Source organism: Sorex araneus, chromosome 3 (assembly GCF_027595985.1).
Source record: "Sorex araneus isolate mSorAra2 chromosome 3, mSorAra2.pri, whole genome shotgun sequence".
NCBI classification, from domain to species: domain Eukaryota; kingdom Metazoa; phylum Chordata; class Mammalia; order Eulipotyphla; family Soricidae; genus Sorex; species Sorex araneus.
Genome location: NC_073304.1, coordinates 206,856,394 through 206,876,624, shown reverse-complemented (window position 1 = coordinate 206,876,624; position 20,231 = coordinate 206,856,394). Strand labels below are relative to the sequence as shown.

The following is a 20,231-nucleotide window of genomic DNA, read 5'->3' as shown; positions in this document are numbered from 1 at the left end:
ACCAGTGGCTCTACTCTAGGTGACCGTTTCAGATAGAAAGACTTTCGCTTTTTTAGGGAATTTTTGAAACTGGACAAAAGAGAACGGCCACTCTCTGGTTAGAGGCAGGAAGATGGCATGTTCTTTGTAGCTTGAGTTAGCAGGTGACCTTGGCCAGTTCCTACGTGTAAACAGCAATTTCAGAGCTGGAATAGCTGCTGGGTTTTCCTTTGTGGAGCCGGAGGTGTTTGGTTAAGTGCCGGGCCTCGGCGCAAAGCTGTCTGACAGTGACTCGTGAGAGCCCTAATCTGCGCATAGGTGTCCGTGCACACACAGCTCACACTGCACGCAGCTCACTATATACAGCTCACACTGCACACAGCTCACACTATACACAGCTCACACTATACACAGCTCACACTACGCACAGCTCACACTGCACACAGCTCACACTACGCATAGCTCACACTACACACAGCTCACACTGTACACAGCTCACACTACACACAGCTCACACTACACACAGCTCACACTACACACAGCTCACACTACGCATAGCTCACACTACGCACAGCTCACACTGTACACAGCTCACACTACACACAGCTCACACTACACACAGCTCACACTGTACACAGCTCACACTACACACAGCTCACACTGTACACAGCTCACACTATGCACAGCTCACACTGTACACAGCTCACACTACACACAGCTCACACTGTACACAGCTCACACTATGCACAGCTCACACTGTACACAGCTCACACTACACACAGCTCACACTACATACAGCTCACACTGTACACAGCTCACACTACACACAGCTCACACTACATACAGCTCACACTGTACACAGCTCACACTACACACAGCTCACACTACATACAGCTCACACTGTACACAGCTCACACTGTACACAGCTCACACTACACACAGCTCACACTACATACAGCTCACACTGTACACAGCTCACACTATATACAGCTCACACTGCACACAGCTCACACTACACACAGCTCACACTATACACAGCACGCACTACACACAGTCTCACACTATACACAGTATACATACACACAGCTCACACGGCACACGGGTCACACTGTACATGGCTCACACTGCACATAGCTGCACGCTATACACATGTACAGCTCATATTATACACATACGCTAAGTATACTGCTCTCACAGCAATACTACACACACACTGCTCACACTATATATATCTCACTACACACACAGTACTAACACCACACACAGCTCACACACAGATTCAACTAATACTACACATAGCTAACACTGTAGACACACGGCAAACACTGCACATGCACACAGCTAACACTGCGCACTCACACAGTTGTACTACACAGACACAGCTAATACAACACATAGCTAACACATGGCATGCTTTATACACACACATAACTCCACACTCAACTCACATTGCACACATTTACACAACTAACACACGTGGCAAACTTGATAGACACACTTATTCCCCTTGCCCACAGCTAACTCTACACATAAATGCTGGCACACAGCTGATACTGCACACGTGCATACACAGCTAACGCTACACGTACACAGACCTTCTCACCCTAAACCATAAACAGGAGCGGGATGTCTGTGGAGTGGGGAGAGGTCTCCCAGGGGCACCCAGGACCTGAAGGGAGGAAGTGACCCCGGGGTATCCGGCTGTCTTCTGCACCCTTTCTGCAGTAACTCCACAAAAGGACATTTGAGCTCAGCACCCTGGGAGTTAGAGCTGAGCTCTCTGGAACGGATGGGTGGCGCTGTCCACCCTGCTGCCCTGTGGGGGCAGGGCTGGAGTGGGGTCCCCCACTCAGCACAGCCGATGTGGCTGCCCGCTTCCCTTCCCCCCGGGTGAGGCTCTGTGGTGAGGTGAGGCTGTGGCTGAAGGAGCAGTTACCCGGGACCAGCCCAGGAAGGAAGCGCAGGTGCCGCTCTGCACCGCGGGCAGACGGGGTTTCCCCTAACGGCTGTCGGGCCAGGGTGCTCCGTGTGCCCAAAGTATTGGGATCCCAACAATATTGGCAAGTAGTCAAGTAGTTCCTCCAGGGTTGGGTGTAGTGTTGCCTGGTGTGCACGTACACACACACACACACACACACACACACACACACACACACACACACACACACCCCACTACCACCACCACTGCCACCACCACCCCTGGCCTTGAGCCCTCAGTAGGGGACTAGAGTTGCCTGGTGTGCTCGTGCATGCACACACACACACACACACACACACACACACACACACACACACTGCCTTGAGTCCCCAGTAGGAGAGGAGGAGAGGTCCCCCTGCCGAGCACCCCTGGCTCCCTTCCCTGTCCCCGAAGCCAGGACGTTGTGTGCAGCTCACCAAGTGTTGCGCATCTTCCCACGGGCCTTTCGCGTCTGGAAGGTTTTGATTAAGCCATTCATTTTCCTTTTAACATTGGTTGGAGAGCAGGCGCCATCCCTGGACCCAGACTGTTCTAGGGGAGGATGTTTGAGGAGCTCAACCATTCGGGCTCACTGTCTAGGGGCCTGGAGTTTCTCTCTCTCTCTTTTCCTGTATTTTTTTTTTAAAGGTGTTTGAAAGACTTTTTTTGGGAGCTGAGTAGATTTATAGCCGGTGTCTGCCCTGGTGTTTAGGGCTCTTTCTTGGCAGGTTTATGGCCAAACACAGCATGGAGGGTGTGACAGGGGACCTTTTCATTTAGCCGGTTACTGGGGAATGAACATTCTGTTGACTTCTGTTATTTGGAATGAAGACATGTGGGTCGTTTAATTCTCCGGGTCTGAGGAAACGCGTGGAATATAAATAGGGCTGGCTCTGGCCTCACCTGGCTCTCACCTGCTAAGCAGCAAGACCACGGGGCTCGTTTTATAGACGGCTTCTCGGGAGTTCCTGCCAGTGGAAGTCAGCAGCCGTGCGTGTCCGCAGATCACATCCGGGTTTCATTATAGATTTTAATTACTTGGTTGGAGTTTAAAAAGAGAGAGATCTGAAATGTAACTACTGGGAGTCTTTGCCCATCTGAAAAAAGGCAGAAATGCCCAACAGTGGTTTTGCGATTATAGTGGAGGAAAATAGAGGTAGTAAGAGTTAATTTGCACAAAACTGTGCATGTTGAGTATCTTTCTGCTGCACCCTTTGTTCTCAGGAAGACTTTAGTGATTGGTTTTGGACTAGGTTACGGTGGTCGTTAACTTCACGTCTACCTCCCTCCCACTGGACACTTTGCGCATTGTTCAGCTCAGTCCTGCAAGGAGCCTGGTGTGGAAGGCTACTCACAGTGCCTCCATTTCACAGTGAGTCTGTTCCGCATCATATTGGGGGGAAAGCCACGGCCGCTGACATCTAATGTACCTGTTGAGCTGCATACGTGAGGGGCAGAGGGAAGGCAAAGGTGAGAGAGATGAAAACATTTTCTTCTCTGGGGGACAATACAAACAAAAACAAAGAAAAACTTCTGTTTAACATTAAATAATAACAACGACAGAAACATACCCTTTCTCCCCCAGTCTTCAGGAAAATCTGTTTTCTTGTTTTGCTTTTGGCTCAGACGCTGTTCCATTTGGGCCCTTGTTCTGAGCTTTCTGTCCCTTTGCTTTGGAGCTGGTGGAGCTCCCGAGCATGGCTGTGTCTTTTACGCTTTCCATTTCTGCCTCCTGTCACTATTTGGTCTGGGCCTTCTAGTTGCTTCTGTGTGCCTCCCCGCTCCTTGACACGTTGGGGGTTGCTGAGAGGGTTCAGGAGCCCATCTTCTGGGAAGGGGATTATTGCAAGGAAGGGGGTTATTAGGGACTTTGGCATGAGAGGTGGGGGGGACAGTGTTGAGAGGAGAGGGGCAGCTTCTGGGTGGGAGAAGTATGTAGAATCTTCGAGCATTTTCTTTTCTTTTTTTTTTTTTTTTTTTGGTTTTTGGGTCACACCCAGCGATGCACAGGGGTTACTCCTGGCTCTTCACTCAGGAACTACCCCTGGCGGTGCTCAGGGGACCATATGGGATGCTGGGATTAGAACCCAGGTCGGCCGCGTGCAAGGCAAACGCCCTACCCGCTGTGCTATCGCTCCAGCCCTCAAGCATTTTCTCGACAGGGTCTGCACCCAGCCTTGCTGTGGGGAGATGGGCCACGTCTCTGTTTCTGGGGACGCGTCACCTGGGAGTACAGGCCTGAGTGTTTAGGCCCAGTGATGCAGCGCTCATGGGGCTGTCGGCGCCGGGGTGGTACGAGGCCCTGAGGATGGGCCTCTTGCATATATCAGGCTGGTGCTCGGTCACCCGGGCCCTGGAGAGGTGTGTACAGCAGCGGGTCAGGCATTGGATCTTGGCGGACGCTTCCAGCTTGCCATGGGAGTCATAGGAATAAAGGGCCACGGAAATGGGCCTGTGGGAATGGGCCTGTGGGGACCTTGTGGGGGTCACTGGGCGTGGCTGAGTTCAGGGTTCATTCAAGGTGAATCATGAGGCAGGAATCCTGGAGACGGTGCTCGGAGTGAGGGATTGCTAGTTTGCAGGGCAGGTGCCCAGCGGTACCCAGGACCCCTGGAGGTGGAAAGGGGGGGCATGATTTTCTTTAGGGCAGGTTTTCATGCACACAGGCCTGTTTTATTTTCATCTCCCAGACGACAGAGAGTAGCTCTGATGTGTCATTTTGCTCCTGGCGCTGGCGTCCCCTTTATGGTTCCTGGAGAGTGTCTAGGTTCTTGCCTAAAACACAGGGTCTCTGGGGCTCTTGCATGCTGCAGTGTCCAGCAGGCTCTGGTCTCTGAAGCGTAGTGACACATCTGGGGTGGCCTTGCCAGAATGTGCCCATTTCAACATCCAGGCATTGTTTCTCTTTTGTGTGTGTGTGATTTTTATACATTTAATTTTCATGAAGTAGTTCACAGTAGTTTGTTACAGATAATATTCAAACACCCACCCCACCAGCGAGCATCTGCCCACCACAATAAGAGGGAAGTGTGAAGGTGTTTGTATTTCATTCTGAAGACATTTATTTAAGCCTGTATATACGACAATACAAGCAAGCATGTTAAAACCAAACAAATGTGTGCTAGTTCAGGAACATCACTGGGCTAGAGTATAAGAGGTTGCATGGCCACATATGCGGCTGCGTTTTCCAGGCAATACTGTATCGCTCTCTTCCTGGAGCTTTATTTTATATTCTCTGGCCGTTGGTGGGATTACACAGCACTGGGGGCAGTTTGTGGGTGTGACTGCCAAGCTGTTGGAAAACTGGGGACCTGGGGGGAGGGGGCCCAGTCCCAATCTGAGCAGGCTTGGAGATCTCAGCCACGGTCCCGCACACCTGGATTCCTCTGTTGGTTCCCTCATGGTTGAGGCTTGTCCGAGTGTATGGAGAGTGGCCTTGAGCACGGCTGTGGCTGGGTTCCGGAGGTTTTCGGCTGCTGGGGTTCTACTTGGGGTGGGGAGGGAAACTCAGCCCGCCACCCTTTGAGGCGCCCTGATGAAGACAGCCTGGCGTGGGGGCAGGAGATTCTGTGCATGGTTTCTCTTAACCCCACTCACCTGTGCTCCCCTCTTGTCATCTCTCCTAGATGGTCACAAGAACAAAGAAAATATTCGTCGGCGGGTTATCGGCGAACACGGTGGTAGAAGACGTAAAGCAATATTTCGAGCAGTTTGGCAAGGTAAGTGGGGCCTGGGGTGGGAGCTTGCCGCTCGGTTCCGCTGCGTGGCATCTGTGGCTCTTGCCCTGGCCGGAACCGTGGCCTTGAACTTCGCCATCAGAATCGAAGTGGAGCTGGGCAGGAGCCTGGAGGGAAGGATCAGGCTCGTGGTGGGCACCGTGCCCGTGTGCCTGCAGAAGCAGACAGAGTGGCCTTTGAGTGCAGATTGCTGGCCTTTGCCAACCACGTGGGGCCGAGGCAGGGGAGGGACGGGGCCGTAAGTCCCTGAAGGGTCGCATGGAGCCTGTGAGTTGGCACAGGGCTTCCGCCCGAGTCTTCTGGAAAGTGCAGTGGGAATGAGGCGGCTGGTCTTCCCGGCAGGGGAGGTAGGCAGGTGGGGCACCTTGGCAGCCAAACCCTCCCCTGTCGAACGCCCAGGGAAGCTTGGGGAGCCACCTGGTCGTCCCCACCTGTGTGAGCAGTCCAGGCGTCCCCTGGGCTCTGCGGCACAGCGCACAATGCCCCGAGCCAGTCACAAAACCAAGTGCAGGGGGTGCACAGCAGGGCCAGACAGGTGGACAGAGGACAGGGCCGGTAGCCTGGAGGGACTCTCCCCTAGTCAGCAGGGCTAGGTGCTCTGCCAGGGGGTGGACAGGCAGCTCGTCAGCTTCCCCTGGGAGGGTCTGTGTGGCGCTCCCCCACTGCGCCAGCAGGCTGGTGCCCCGCTCTCCCCGTCTCTGCAGGGCGCTGGGGGCGCTTTCCTGGGAGCCCCGCCGAGGGGTGGTCTCTGCGGGTCTGCGGGTCCCCAGGCGGCTGATGTGGCTGAGGAGGCTCCCCACTCTGTGCTCCAGCCTGCTGGTGACATGCATGTCAGGGTCCTGCAAGGCCGCGGCCACCCTCGCGCCACTCGGAGGGGGTCTGCGCCGTGATGTGTGTTTGTCCAAGGCAACGGGCAGCAGAGACCCCACCCCAGACGTGCCTGCTCGTGCGCCACCCACCCTGAGGCGGGTCGTGCCGGTGTTTTGGCCTCCGCCTAGAGAGGCCCCGATTGTTTGAATCCGTCTCTGCTCGAAGGGGAGACTGAGAGCCTCCTTGGGCCCCTCCCTGCCTGGCCCACCCCCACGGGTTCTAAAAGACGCCTTTCTCGGAGCACTGCCTGGCCTTGCCAGCGGGGGAGCTGGTCCATTCTGGCCAGCCCCACAGGACAGCACGGCGTTGGGGCCAGGGGGGCGGACGACAGTCGTGTGCTTCACGGAGTGTCCATGAACCAGGAGTGCTCCAGAGCACCGAGGGGGTGAGTGTTGCTCTCCCAGCCCCACCCTGCCTGGGGAAGGAATGAGACGAGATGGGCCGGCCCTGGGTCCCAGAAGGTTCTGGAAGGCTCCGGAAGGCTCTGGAGTCAGGCTGTCGCTGCTGCCGTTCTGCCTTTCAAACCAGGCCAGGGGGAGTGTTTGCAAACATGAGGTGGGATTTTTCTTTCGAGCCACAACCTGCCTCACAATCTCCTGGGCCTATTTGCGGCTGTCAGGGAGGTTGGCGCTGCCCGCACGGGCGGTGAGTGTGTGCCGAGCAGGCTCCTGCTTGCCGCCTCCCTGCACACTCCCCGCTCGGGGCCTGCTTTGTCTCTCCCTCTCCCCGAGTCTCTCTGTCTCCTCATCTTCCTGTCACTTTTTCATTAACACTTCCAGTGGGAACCCAGCGCAGCAGCAGCGGGAGGCTTTACAAGCTCTGCCCACCCCCAGGGCCGGGCGGCCACCGTCGCCGCCGAGGACGCTTGTCCTCTTGCCTGGGAGGCGGCCTCAGACAGCCTCCCCGGCTCAGGCTCTGCAGCCGCGGGGATGCCGGCAGGACGCCGAGCCCTGTCAGAGCACTTTATCTGAGGCACCGAGGAGGCCTGGGATGGGGCATCACCCTGGCCCTGGCGATGCACGATCTGGGGCCTCCCGGGCCTGCTGGCGGGGGTTACACTCGTGTCTCGGCGCGCGGGGCCCACCCACCACCTTCTCAGGATTCGGGTGTAATTCGTCTGAGCCCAGGAGGACCAAAGGCGGGTGGGGAGGCCGCTGCTGGGCCTTCAGGTCAGTGAATAAATCCAGCGGCGGGGAAAGGTAGCCACAGGTAAACTGACAAGCCGGCTCTGCTCTCCGCTGGTTTACGTCTAACGGAAGCAGACATGCACGCGCGGGCGCATCCTCATTCCCGTGCGTTCCTTCTGGGCTGGGTGGGGCAGCCTGGGGCTGTGTTCACCCCCTGAGCGGAGGCGGGAAGGGGTCCACGTGTTGTTCCATGGGAGCTGATGAAGGGGTGGCAGTTGGGCCAGGCCACGGCGTGGATGGTATCAGGATGGATTCTGGAGGCTGCTGGGGTTCGTGGGCTTGAATCTTGAACTCACCATCACAGCCCCCTGAAACGGTGAACTTGGCCACAGGCTTCCACTCTAGGCTTGGGTGGTAGCAGGAACCGGGCTGAGTTCCTGGTTGGAACCCGGGTCTCCCGGACCCTGTTCCAGCTGCAGCTGGACCTGGCATAGGACTTAGGCAAAGGGGTGCCCAGCAATCTTCCCAGGGACAGTGGGGACACTTATGTCTGCACAGTGGGTAGTGGTGACAGAGGTGGAGGAAGGGTCCTGGAGGTTAAGACTCAGCAGAGGTTGCCTAGGTTAGGCAGTGGGAGCTCTGCTCCAATTCACACCTCACTTCCTCTGCCTTTAGAGTCTAGAACTTCCCACCCTCTCACGGCCTCCGTGCGGGCCTGCTGCTCTCTTTCGAGGTTCTCCCCGTCATCTCTCTTCCTGTTGGCTCCAGCTGTCCTTCAGCCCGGGGGGGGGGGGGGGAGCAGGTGAAGCGGCAGGCAGCAGGATGACTTGCCGGGTGCGTGGCCTGGAAACCTTTTTGTGCTCTTCTCCCACCGCCCCCCCATGCCCCCCCTGCTCAGATGTCCTTGTTTGCGTTTAAGATGAGATCACCTAGCATGACCATTGGCTCATAAGGGGCTCTGCTCACTTATGGCAGATTTGGCTGTGCTTGCCTCTGGGCCATTCCGGTCCTAGGAGAAAGGAGGTAGGAGGTACTAGGATGCCGCAGAGGTCAAGGGAAGGTACTGGAGAACTTGGAAAGGGTCAGAGTAAATCTGTTGGACTCTGCAGACGATGCAGCTACTCGCTTCTGCTGGCACAGGGAGGAAAGCAAGCCACAGTCAACCCATCTGTAGCCGGCGCTGGCTCTGTTCTAATAAAACTTTATTTATAAAAACAAGTGGGCGGGACACATTTGGCCTGAAAGGACATGCCTTACCTGTCCCTGGACTTAGATTATTCCTAAGGTTTGTTTCAAGCTGGAAGATGCAGTGATTTAGAAAGGTTATGTAAATATGCGTAGGTAGGCAGGTAGGGTGGCTGGGCGGAGAGAGATAAGCTCTCTATGGGCTGTAACCAAAGCAGGATATTATCCCTAGTCATGGGCATAATATAATAGGCAAAGGAGTTGTGACCAGGGGAGAGTTAACTTCTGGTCTTTGGGATGTAGGGACACAGAGGGGGATTTTCTGCATAAAGCAGCCTTTTATAAATGGGGCTCTTCATCCTCTGAGTAAGACCCAGAAGAACTGTAGTATTTCCCATGTCGTATCGCATGGGCAAGCTGTAAATTGACGGAGACTCAGCCTGGTGGCAGTGAGGGTTTCACCACGGTGGATCCTGAACCTCCGGGGGATACGTGTCGTGGTCTAAGCTCTGTAATGCATTTGAAATCGGGATCCTCGAGGAGGTGCAGCAACCGAGGCCGGGTGTCACGATGTGGATGACAAGACAGAGATGGAGGAAGGTCCGTGCATTGTTCGGGATCGCTCGGCCCAGGCGGTCACTCCTTGGTGCGAAACCCAACCCTGGTCTTCCTCATCGCTGCCCGCAGAAACCTCGTCTCCTGCTGGACCCTTGCCCAGAGGGAGCAGGCCTCGGGCTTCTGTCAAGAGAACAGATCTACACTCGTTTGTTTCACTGTGAGGACGTTATCTGTGCTCGTGATGTCATATGTGCGGAAATGATGTATCTAGACCATTGCCATTGCCCCAGATGGCACGGAAGTCCTGGCCCCTCCGCGCCCCGCCCCCCCCATCCCCACACACGGAGCCGTAAATGAGTGTCTGTAAATGCCACTGTCCTCCCCTGGCTGCCACCAGTCTGCCCGGTAATTACAGAGCACCGGGATCAAAGACTGCTCCACGCACACAGGTTTCCTCCTTCACCCCTTTCTGCTCCTCCTCTCAGGACTGGCTTTTTAAAATTCTCACTTATAGGATTTCGGAGATCAAAAAGAGGCCTTTAAACTTAATGAATTCTCGGCTCCATCCCCGGATGGAGGCAGTTCCGCACCTTTCAGCTGTTCACCTCACGGAGAGCCGCTCAGTGCCGGGCTGGCGAGGTGATTCTCACTTTGTACAACTCCCGTGAAAGCGAAGCAGCCCGCATCTGGAGGCTTCCAATTAGGCTTCACATGGTGAACTGTGTAATTAGTTTGGAAGACTTGCGCTTAGTCATTGGTTTAGCCTAATCGGCTTTGGCTTCCCCCAACAACAAAGTGAGCTTATTTTGCTAAGCTGAAGAGACTCTGCACCCTTTGTTCCAGCCTTTTATTGTCTCATTCCTTTCATTCTGTTTTACTGCCAAAGTTCTGTTTCATTAGGCCCACAAGTCATTTCCAATTCAGCGGGCTGCTACAATCCGGCCTTTATCACTCTGCTGCCCGGTTCCCATGTCCCTTCTGGGCCAGTGCCCGAGTTTGTGGTTTGACATGAGGGCTTTAACCCCTTCCTGGGCCTGCCCCACCTCGGGGATGGTGGTGGGAAAGGAAGCTGATTGGAGAGTTATCCCCCTCGGGGTCTTGCCAAAGAGGGGAGACCCACGGGGATGAAGCAGAAAGAGGTTTTTGAGTTCCTTTGTTGGCGTGGGGTCTGGTGGGGAAGGCCAATAAAAAGTAACTAGCCACAAGAATGGAGCATGAGAGGTTGGTTTTCTTGGGGGGAAAATTGCTCACAGGAATGAATTGGGTCATTCCCCGCCCCCCTTCCCCCAATATAATGAACAAGACCTTCTGGTTTATGGTGCGTGCTGTGGGGGGTTGTATGTGGTGGTAGGATGTGTGTGTGTGTGTGTGTGTGTGTGTGCTTGGAGGATGTGGCGGGACACCTGTAGCTCTTCTCTCCCCGTTCTCTCTGCTGCTGCCCAGACACCCTGTGTGGCTGTTTGTGTGGGGGGTTGGGGGGTGGGGAGGGTTTACTGCAGGGGCCACATGCCCTTGGAATGGGCAAGGCATAGCCCCAGGGGAGAGAATGAATCGACCTGCATGCCAAGGGGCCTGTGGTCTGCAAGGAGAGTTTTGTGGCCCCTGAAGGTGTGCTGGAGGGAAGTGAGTGTGCGAGGTGCCCCCGACCAGGCCCTGCCTGTCCTTTATGGGCATCCAGCCCCCCAGTTTCCTGGGCTCTTGTCTATTGGGCTGCCATGCGGGATCCCCCCAACCTGGGGGGCCCTGGTGGGTCCTGGGAACCTCTTGACTAGAATCCCTGGGGCAGCCCAGGAAAGGTGCCTCTGGCTGTGGCCCCTCCCCTGCTCGGCCCGAGGCAGCCTCCGGGAACAAGGCCCGCACTATGCTCATGTTTTATGAATTCCCTGCTCTGGTCGGTGCCGCTCTCCCCTTCGGAAGTGTGTTATCTGGGGCGTGGGGGCCCTGATTTACCCCCTCACCTCCTGGCCTAGCTGCTTTTCAGGGCCAGAAGTTGTAGCGAACGAGCCAGAGAACCCACCACGTCCGCCTGCCCCGTGGTAGCAGGCAGGGGGCAGCCCCAACGGCCGCGTGAGCTCAGAAAACCTCCTGCCAAGCAGCTCTGGGTCTCCTGGTGCACGGTCCCCATGACTGGGGGGGCTCTGGAGAACCCAGTTCCCCCATCCCATCTCACTTCCACCCCCAAAGGCTATTGAAATAGCTAGTGGTTTCTAGGAAAACTTCCCATTTCCCTTTTAGTGTATAAAATATAGCCAGCTGTTGTTAGGCAAATGTATCAGACATTATTATTGCTCTGTTAACAATGTTTTAAAATACACAAATAGAAAAATAGGATGCCTTCTGGGTAGCAAGCTGGGAGAATTTTGTGATTATGCTAATCAAATGGCATGTGCATTTGCTTAGTAGGTAGGGGAGCACGGCCCCAACTTCCTGGCCCCGCTGCTGCCTGAGGAGGGGTCACTTTAATTTTCCCCAGGGACCGGGAGCAGCGGAAGGCTAGGGGAGCCCTGGAGCAGGAAGGAGTTAATGAGCCCGGGGAAAGAGGGGGGGGGCATTCAAGCACTTCCAACCCGCTCACCTTCCCCAGCTCCTGGCAGCCTCTGAAGCAGGCACTTCTCAATGGCGGTGTTAGCATGAGAAAGGGCGTCTTTCTGCCCTGGACCCACTTCAGTGGGAACTGAAAGTGCCTGAGAAATCGCGGCTCCCTTCTGCTAGGGTGGGCACGGAGTGGTGCTCAGGGAAGAAAGAGAAAGCACAGTTCATTGGGACTTGGCACGGAAACGGGATTGCATTGTTCTGTGCAGTGAACATTGATATGGAGATTCCTCCTCCCCTACCCCTGTAGGGTACCCCTGTGCATGTAGGCTTTTTCTTCTTCTTAAAGTCCTCCTTTTGTCTTCTGAGAATTAGACTCTGCAGAATGACCAGATTTGTCAAGTTACCACCCCCTAAATTTTTACAGCTCTGTATACGCAGGCTTGGTATTTGTGAATTAGCTGAAAGTGGGCTGCCAATTGGTACTTTATTTACATCCGAAGTCCCAAGAGTGAGAGTCTCTGAGAAAAAAAAAACGTTAATATGCAGGAAGAGGCAGAAGGGTTGAGTCTCTGGCTGTCGCTAACCTCGCTGCTGCCTTTAAAACCAATCATGAGGCACACGGTTGATATTTAATAGCTTTTAGCTGATTATTTTTCTTCTCCTCCTCTTTCTTTTCTATCCAAGTTGACCTGGGTGTACTTGAGAGGAAATGAAGTCATCCAAATGCTGAATTAGAATAATCACAGGCCTCTGAGAAAGAAATGGAAGCAGAGATTAAATGGTGGAGGGAAAGCTGGCATTAATAAGCACCAGGAAAACTTTGCATAAAATAAATAGGAGATCGGATAGATTGGATTTGTATATGCTGTTTCCATTTTTCTCGGCTTCATGTTGTCTTCCTTGAGTTGAGTTGCTGGCACAGTAGAATTGGATTGGCCTCAGGTCCACCACAAGCCACCTGCAGCCGCCCAAGCTTTACGGCATTGTCATGTGACCGGCTGTGCTCAGAAAGGATCTGAGCAGAGGAGGGCCCAGGTGCTGGGGGGCTGTGCGGGTGTGTGTGGGGGGGGCACAGAAGGGATCTAGTGCACCTGTGATTGAGTGACTGTTTCCTGCTTTTGGGGAGCACAGGACTGGGCAGAAGTAGAAGCAGAGCCGGTTTGCTTGGGATTAAAAAGGGTTCCCAGGAGGTTGCAACTTGCAGAACCACGGCGGGTCAGTTACCCTGAATTAAAGGGAGGAGGGAAAGGAAAATTGACACACTGGTCTGAAACTGTGAAAGGGACAAACCCGCATTGGTGACCTCCCACCTAGATGGAGGGGGTCTTCCCAGGGGTGTGAGCAGTGGGCTGGAGCCCCGGGACCTTGAGCACACACACACACACACACACGTACACACACGTGCACACACATACACATACACACAAATACAGACATGAACACACATATATACATACACATATGATCACCCATGTACACACACATGAACACACATATGAACACACACATGTACACACAGCTCAAGAAAATGATCTTAAGAGAAGACCTGGCAGACAGACAGAGTGACCTGCACTGCCCCATCTTCCAGCACTTGGAGAGTTGGATCTTTGGGGCTCTAATTTTGGCTCTTCCTTTGGGATCCTTTATTTCTACTTCTCTCAAAAAAAAAAAAAATCTGCTTAGTGTCCTGAAAATAGAACTTCTTGTTAAAGACCAAAACAAGAGTTTAATTAGGTTTTCAAAACCAGCGAGGGGTCTGTTTGCAGGAAGTCTGTTTGAGGTGACACGTGCACTGGGGTTTGTTGTCCGGGAGGGCCTTGGGGTGAGGTGGATGAGGGTTTGTTGGAGGTGCTCATGGTCTGGAGAGTGACGTGTATCCCCCTGACGCTCTTCCCTGAAGGAGAGAGAGCTTGGCTGGGGGGGGCGCGGAGCCCGCTTTCTTAAAGAAGCCCGGGCCACACGTGGCGAGCGTGCCGGCGGTTTCCCAGGGAGCCCGCTGATTCTCTGAGATGACCGAGCATTTCTGATTTTCTGCCTCTGTGTTTGTTTCTGGGTCACTCCCTGCAGTGCTTGTGGCCAGGGCTAGGTGTCACTGCCCATGACCCTCAGGGGACTGACTCTGGGTCTCCTGTGTGTGGAGAGAAGCATGTGCTCGGCCCCTGGGCCTCTCTCCCCAGCCCCAGTCTTCATCTCTGGAGGATATCACCCATTGCCCTGATCGCTAGACATATGTTTTGTGGCAAAAAGAAGGACATACTGATGTCCCGGCTCTCAGTTCCAATGCGTTCAGATTCAGAGATGACTATTTACTCGCCCGAACCTTTCAAACTTTTGTCTAATGGCTGTGCCAACAGCCTGTGAGGTAGGAGAGTTTTATATCTATCTATCTATCTATCTATCTATCTATCTATCTATCTATCTATCTATCTATCTATCTATAGATAGATAGATAGATAGTTGCTATGGGGGAGGGCTCCGGGTCCTGAGCTCCTGGCCAGGCACTGGCAAGGCGGACACTTGCAGCTCTCCCTGCATCCCCTGCATCTCCCACTTAAAGAAGGAAGGCTGGGGGAGCAGCTGGTCCAGGACACCCAGGCAGGTGGCAGTGGGCCCGTAGCAGTGCCAGCCCCGGCTCACTCCCTGGGAAGTCCAGAGCTGCTCCTTCTCTGTGTGGGCAGGTGGCTGACTTGAGGTCCTGAGGTCCTGGGGTCCTGCCATGACCTAGAGGTTTGCAGTGCCAATGGGGGTGGCGCCTCTCCTGGGAAGCTGACTGTGACTTCGGGGGTTGTTTGTCTAAAACATGTTATATCAGAACAAACATTATGGCACAGAATGCAAAATTTGCATAATTGTTTTGGAAAAGCTGCGCGACTTGGAGGCATTTCAGGATCACTGCAGCCAGCGTGCACCGCCCGCCTCTGGACATGCTGGGTTGTCCCGAGAGTCCCCGGGCCATTAGGAAGGCTTGGGCAGAGGCCCTGAACACCACCGCCGCTCCTCCAGGGAAGCAGCAGGTAACAGCTGTGCTCAGTGTCGCCGCCCAGCGTCGCACCACTCTACCCCGTGCCATACAGCAGCGGCCCCAGGATGACTTGGGCATCAGGTGGTGGCTGCGTCCCAACCATGCCATGTCCGGGGTTGGTCCTGGCCCAGGGTTTGGCAACCCTCGGTTTGAGTATGATGCTTGGTAATCTTTTTTTTTTTTTTTTTTTTTAATTCCTCAACACCCTTCCCAGCCAGGTGCTGTGGCCGCTGGAGGCTCCTGGGGCTCCTGGGCCTTACAGTTGTGGTGCTTACACCCCTGAGTGTGGCTCGGCAGCTAATCACGTGTGGTACCGGGGCCACTGCTGGTAGAGCTGCCAGCATGAGGCTGTTTCCGGCAGCCCTGGGGACTTTCGGCTTTGCTCAGACCTCAAGCTCTCGGTTGGACAGCAGGCCTGACCTCTCTCGGTGCTCATATGGTCGGAGGTCCAGGCCACGCACAGGTTCATTTCCTGGCTCTTCAAAGCCTCACCTGGGACTTTAGTGTTTTTCCAGGACGAGGGCAGGGATGGTGCTCACCGCACAGCATCCTCACGAGGATCACACGAGCGACTGTGCGTCGTTCTCAGCACACTGCCAGACCCCAGTGAGCTTCATAAATGGCAGGCACATTTGCTGCCACCGTGCTTGTGCTTGGAGACCCGGGTGTGGCCCCTGGAGGGTCCCTCTGCAGCCCTGTTCAGCTGAAGCCTCCAGGCAGGTGACATCCCGCAAGTTCTCACCTGCCTTCTGGTGGACTTGCCTCACCTGCCCCAGGAGAACACAGACTGTTAGCACAGCTGTCCTATTGCTCATTGATTTGCTCAAGCGGGCACCAGTAATGTCTCCATTATGAGACTTGTTGTTACTGTTCTTGGCATATCAAATATGCCACAGGTAGCTTGCCAGGCTCTGCCATGCGGGCAACGGGATACTCTTGGTAGCTTGCTGGGCTCTCCGAGAGGGGCGGAAGAATTGAACCCGGGTTGTCCGCATGCAAGGTAAACACCCTACCTGCTGTGCTATCGAAACACATTTTTTGAGCCTTTCAGCACAAAGTAGAGAGTTCTGTTTTGTGTTCTATTTGTGTGAGTGTGTGTATGTGTGTGGGGGGGTGTGGGGAGAGAGAGAAAGAGAGAGAGAGAGAGAGAGAGAGAGAGAGAGAGAGAGAGAAAGATACAGACAGACAGACAGACAGACACCTGGCGTGCTTGGGGCCTGCTCCCTGCCCTGTGCTCAGGGGTCACTCCTGGTAGTGCCTTGTGGACCATGCAGTGCCAGGGCTGGAGCCTGAGCCTGCCCCTGCACACAGTGTGTGCTCAGCCCTGAGCCATCTGCTTGGCCCTTGTGTCTGTTTTGATGGGATGACCGCAGTTTCGACTGGTGACCCCGGGACTTCTTGCGGCCTCCCGTTGTAGAGCTGCTCCAGTTGCTCTGACTTGGATGGACACCCTTGGAAGGAAGTAGCCAGAAGGGAGTTGACCCTGCTGGACCCTGCTGGCCGGCCCTTTCAGCGTGTTTGAATAATTAAGCATTGGTGAGGAGGGGGATGGTTCTGGAAACTGCCCTAGGATCACTTAGCTGATGTTTATTTAAACATCTTTCAGACCCAAGCGAGAGTCCGGTGGGCTGGGTGCTTGCCTTGCACATAGTCAACAGGGGCCCGTATGATCCCCTGAGCACTGCCGGGAGTCAGCCCCGGGCCGTGTGGCTCAAAAACCAAAATAAAATAAATAATAAAATTACAAATCTTTCAGTGTTTTTTTGTTTGTTTGTTTGTTTCTGAGTTTATTAACCTCACACAAGGACCTTTTACGTTCTTGTTTAGGCTGTTCTTTTCCTTTGCGTAGAATTTGAATAAGCTTGTTTTTTTCCCCCCCTGGATTTTGAATTTATAGCAAATATTAAGAAGTTGGAAAATGTTAATAACTCAATGTACAGCAGAATGGAGAAAAAGACCAATAATACTGAAAGGCCTTCCATCCTAAAACAGCGCCTTCGCTGTCTCAGGAGGCAACTCTTTTTCCTCCATAGGCCCAGAGAGCATCCCGACTCAGGCACCCCTTGTTGTGCAGTGATTCAAACACTGGCTCTTGATTATCTTTTGATGCTGGGCGCTGAGCATCTGAGAACACAGGAGACGAGGGCTGTGCTGACTTCAGGCTGGGATGGAGGGGACCAGCCCGGAGCAAGTCTCAGTGACCATCCGGAATCACAAGTTGGGCCCTAAAGCAGGCGGCCCAGGGCCCCAGAGACTCCACTTCAGGGCTGTTAGAGAAGGAGTCAAGAATAAAAGTCTAACTCTGGGGCTAGTGAGATAATACAGCGGGATGGGCATTTGCCTGGCACACAGCTGACCGGGGTTCAATCCCTGGCACCTCATAATGGTCCCTCAAGCCTTATCGGGAGGGATCCCTGAGTGCAGAGCCAGGGGTACCCTGAACAATGCAGGGTGTGGCCAAAAAAACAACAGCCAACCAAAAAAGAGTCTTTTACTGGGGGTGGGAGGGAGCTTCCAAGCAGTGCTCAGGAGCCCTGGGGCCACTCCTACTAGAACACTGCGGTGCTGACCGAGCGATCGGGTCACCCCGACATTGCTCAGGGCCACCATTGCCATCCCCAGCACTTCGGGGGCACAGTGGGGAACTGGTGGTGTTGGGGATTGAACCCAGGCCCCTTGAGTTGTCTCTGATCCCTGTGAGATTCCCACAGCTTCTTTGCCCTCCCGTGGACCGCCCATTCCCGCAGGGTGGGGCAGGGGCTGCTCCCTCGCTTGGTGGCACAGCACCCGGGACCGTCCTGGCGCCCGGGCGTCACTGGCACTCAGTGAATAGCCTGGGAAGAATGGCCCCTCTGTGCCAGCGGGCAGGGCTGGGCGGGTCACTGGAGAAGTTTCAGATGGCGAGAGGAGGGATTTTCTTTTGAAAGTACGGGGCATTTGAGAGTGCGCTCAGTTATCTGGGCTCTCTCCTCCTGTGGAGCCCATTAGTCCCCAGACACCCCAGACTGAGGGACTGCCAGGGTCAGGGGTCAGGGGGACGAGGGGGGCTGAGCTCGGAGCTCTCCCCCTTCCCCCCCCCCCAGGAAGTGGGCTCAGCAGGTAGGAGGGGAGAGACACCATCTTCTGCCCTGGGGTTGGACCAGAGGAGGGCAGAGGTGAGGCCAGGCCGCTCCTCCTGCAGCTTCTGCTCGCCGTCCTGCCTCAGGGCCAGGAAGGACAGCGGATCCGCCAAGAGGGGTATCTCAGGAGGAGTCTGTGGTCGGCAGAAGCCAGTGCACTGGGGCTCCCAGGGGTCTTGCTCTTTCCTCCGTGTACCCCCCAGGGCCGGCGCTGGGCTGGCTTTGGAGCTGCAGGAAGCCAAGCCCAGGCGTCTCTGGTGCTGGGAAAAGGGGCAGGGAGAGAGAAGGCATCTGCGGGCCCGTATTTCCCCTCTCAGGAGAGCCGAGGGGTGCCCTGGCTCTGGTTCTTGGCCCCCGGGGTACACTGTGTGAGAGGAAACGGAGTGATTTCTGGACTTGGGGATCAGGTTTGACAGTGAGTACCGAGGCCCCCTTCTGCTGTTGGTGTGCGGACCTGGGCCAGTGATCTCAGCCCCTGGCCTGTCTACGTGGGAATAGGGCATCTTTCAAGAGGGGGTGGTAAGAATTTAAAGAGACAGGCCTGCCCCCTGTCCATGCCTGCCATCTGGGCACTCAGTGATTAGAGTACCTGTCTCTTTCCTTCTCATCCTCTCTCTTCCCCTGGGCTTCTCAACCTCCTCCCCAACCCATAGTTTGAAGTTCCTAACTGCTAGCTTCCACCATGTTCCCCCTTGCTGCAGCACCCCCACCACCCTCACCACCTTTATCCACCTGGTGTATTTCCTGTGTGCCAAAAGGATGACTTTCTCTGGGGCTGGAGCGGTATAGCACAGTGGGTAGGGTGTTTGCCTTGCACACGGCCTGCCCGAGTTCGATTCCCACCACCCCATATGGTCCCCTGAGCACCGCCAGGAGTAATTCCTGAGTGCAGAGCCAGGAGTAACCCCTGTGCATTGCCAGGTGTGACCCAAAAAGCAAAAAAAAAAAAAAAAAAAACCCAAAAGGATGACTCTCCTAGTTTCAGGGGCTGGTTTCTTAGTCCCTCTGAGCCTCCGCGTGCCCCCCCCCCCCCACATCCCTCTGTGGCCATCAGCTCTCTAACAAAACCCCCAGCGCCAAAGTCCTGCAAAGAAGATCCTGCTAGATTTAACCCAGCTGGAGCTCCCGGGGGAGAGGGGGAGAGGAGAGCGAGAGGATTTGGCTTTTTTTCCCCTCTTATGCTAATGAAGTGAATATGGCAAGGAGTCACAATATTTTCTTTCCAGGCAAAGAAATGTTGTAGTAGGAGAAACAGCATTCAAGGGAAGCAAATGTGATCTTCCTGGATTCTCTCAAGGGAGGACTGGAACAAACTGCCAGCTTCTGCTGAGAAGATAATGCTCTCACAATGATAAATGCCAAGTTTCTATTGAAAACCACCATCTTCACGGTGGCGTCCCCAAGCACGCGGAGGCCCTCCGTGCAGAAAAGCAGATATATATGTATGGTTTTGTTTGCAATGAGATCACTTAAAGCAAAAAAAAAAAAAAAAAAAAGACAGTGCGTTGAAAGATGGTCCCTTGAAGACAGCCTTAGAGAGCTAACTGGAGCACTCCAGTACAGCCTCCTCAGAAAACCCACCTGTGGGGTAACACCCCGCCCCTACCCCCCTAACCCCCTCCCACCCTGCAGCCAGTGGTTCTCACAGTGGGACTGAGACTAAGGGGGAACCTGGTGCAGGACAGCCGCCCTAAGTCACTTCCCCCCCTCAGGAAGGGGCTTCTGTAACTCTCTTGCAGGTTATTTCAGAAGGCTTCTTCGGGTAGGAACATGTGTGCTGGCGCGGATTGGGAAGATCTGTCCATCTTTCTGGGACATTCCTGCCCAGCAGGCTCATGTCTGGGTATTTCACTGGACTCCTTGAGGAGCGTTTCCAGCTGGAGTTGTCTTTGGGAAGCTGTGAGCGGTTGATGCCTCTCGCCCCTCCCGGGTGCTTGTTCTGCCCCCCCCCCCCACCCAGGTTTGTGTTCAGGGAGGTTTTCAGGAGAAGGGGGAGTTTCCTGACAATTGGGTGGTGTGTTCTGGAGCTCTTAATGCTGGGGACCTGGGGGCCAGATGTGCCTGTGGTGATGTCCAACCATCTTTCCATTTCGTGGTCCCGTTCTTGAAGGTCGGCTGGGTGTTAGGAACCATGTCTGAGTG

The 20,231-nt window shown here is 54.6% G+C and overlaps 1 protein-coding gene across 8 annotated transcripts in view; it reads left to right on the top strand.

Annotated features, from left to right (window-relative positions):
- MSI2 (musashi RNA binding protein 2) overlaps window positions 1-20,231 on the top strand; it is a 347,428-nt gene that overhangs the window by 119,624 nt on the left and 207,573 nt on the right. For all 8 annotated transcript variants that reach the window (XR_008629327.1, XM_055132886.1, XM_055132885.1 and 5 more), the window contains one exon: window positions 5,563-5,655. Coding sequence is in view for 7 of the 8 variants with exons in the window: in XM_055132886.1 (XP_054988861.1) it covers window positions 5,563-5,655 (93 nt within the window). In the remaining variant the exon portion in view is untranslated. The remainder of the gene's footprint in view (window positions 1-5,562; window positions 5,656-20,231) is intronic.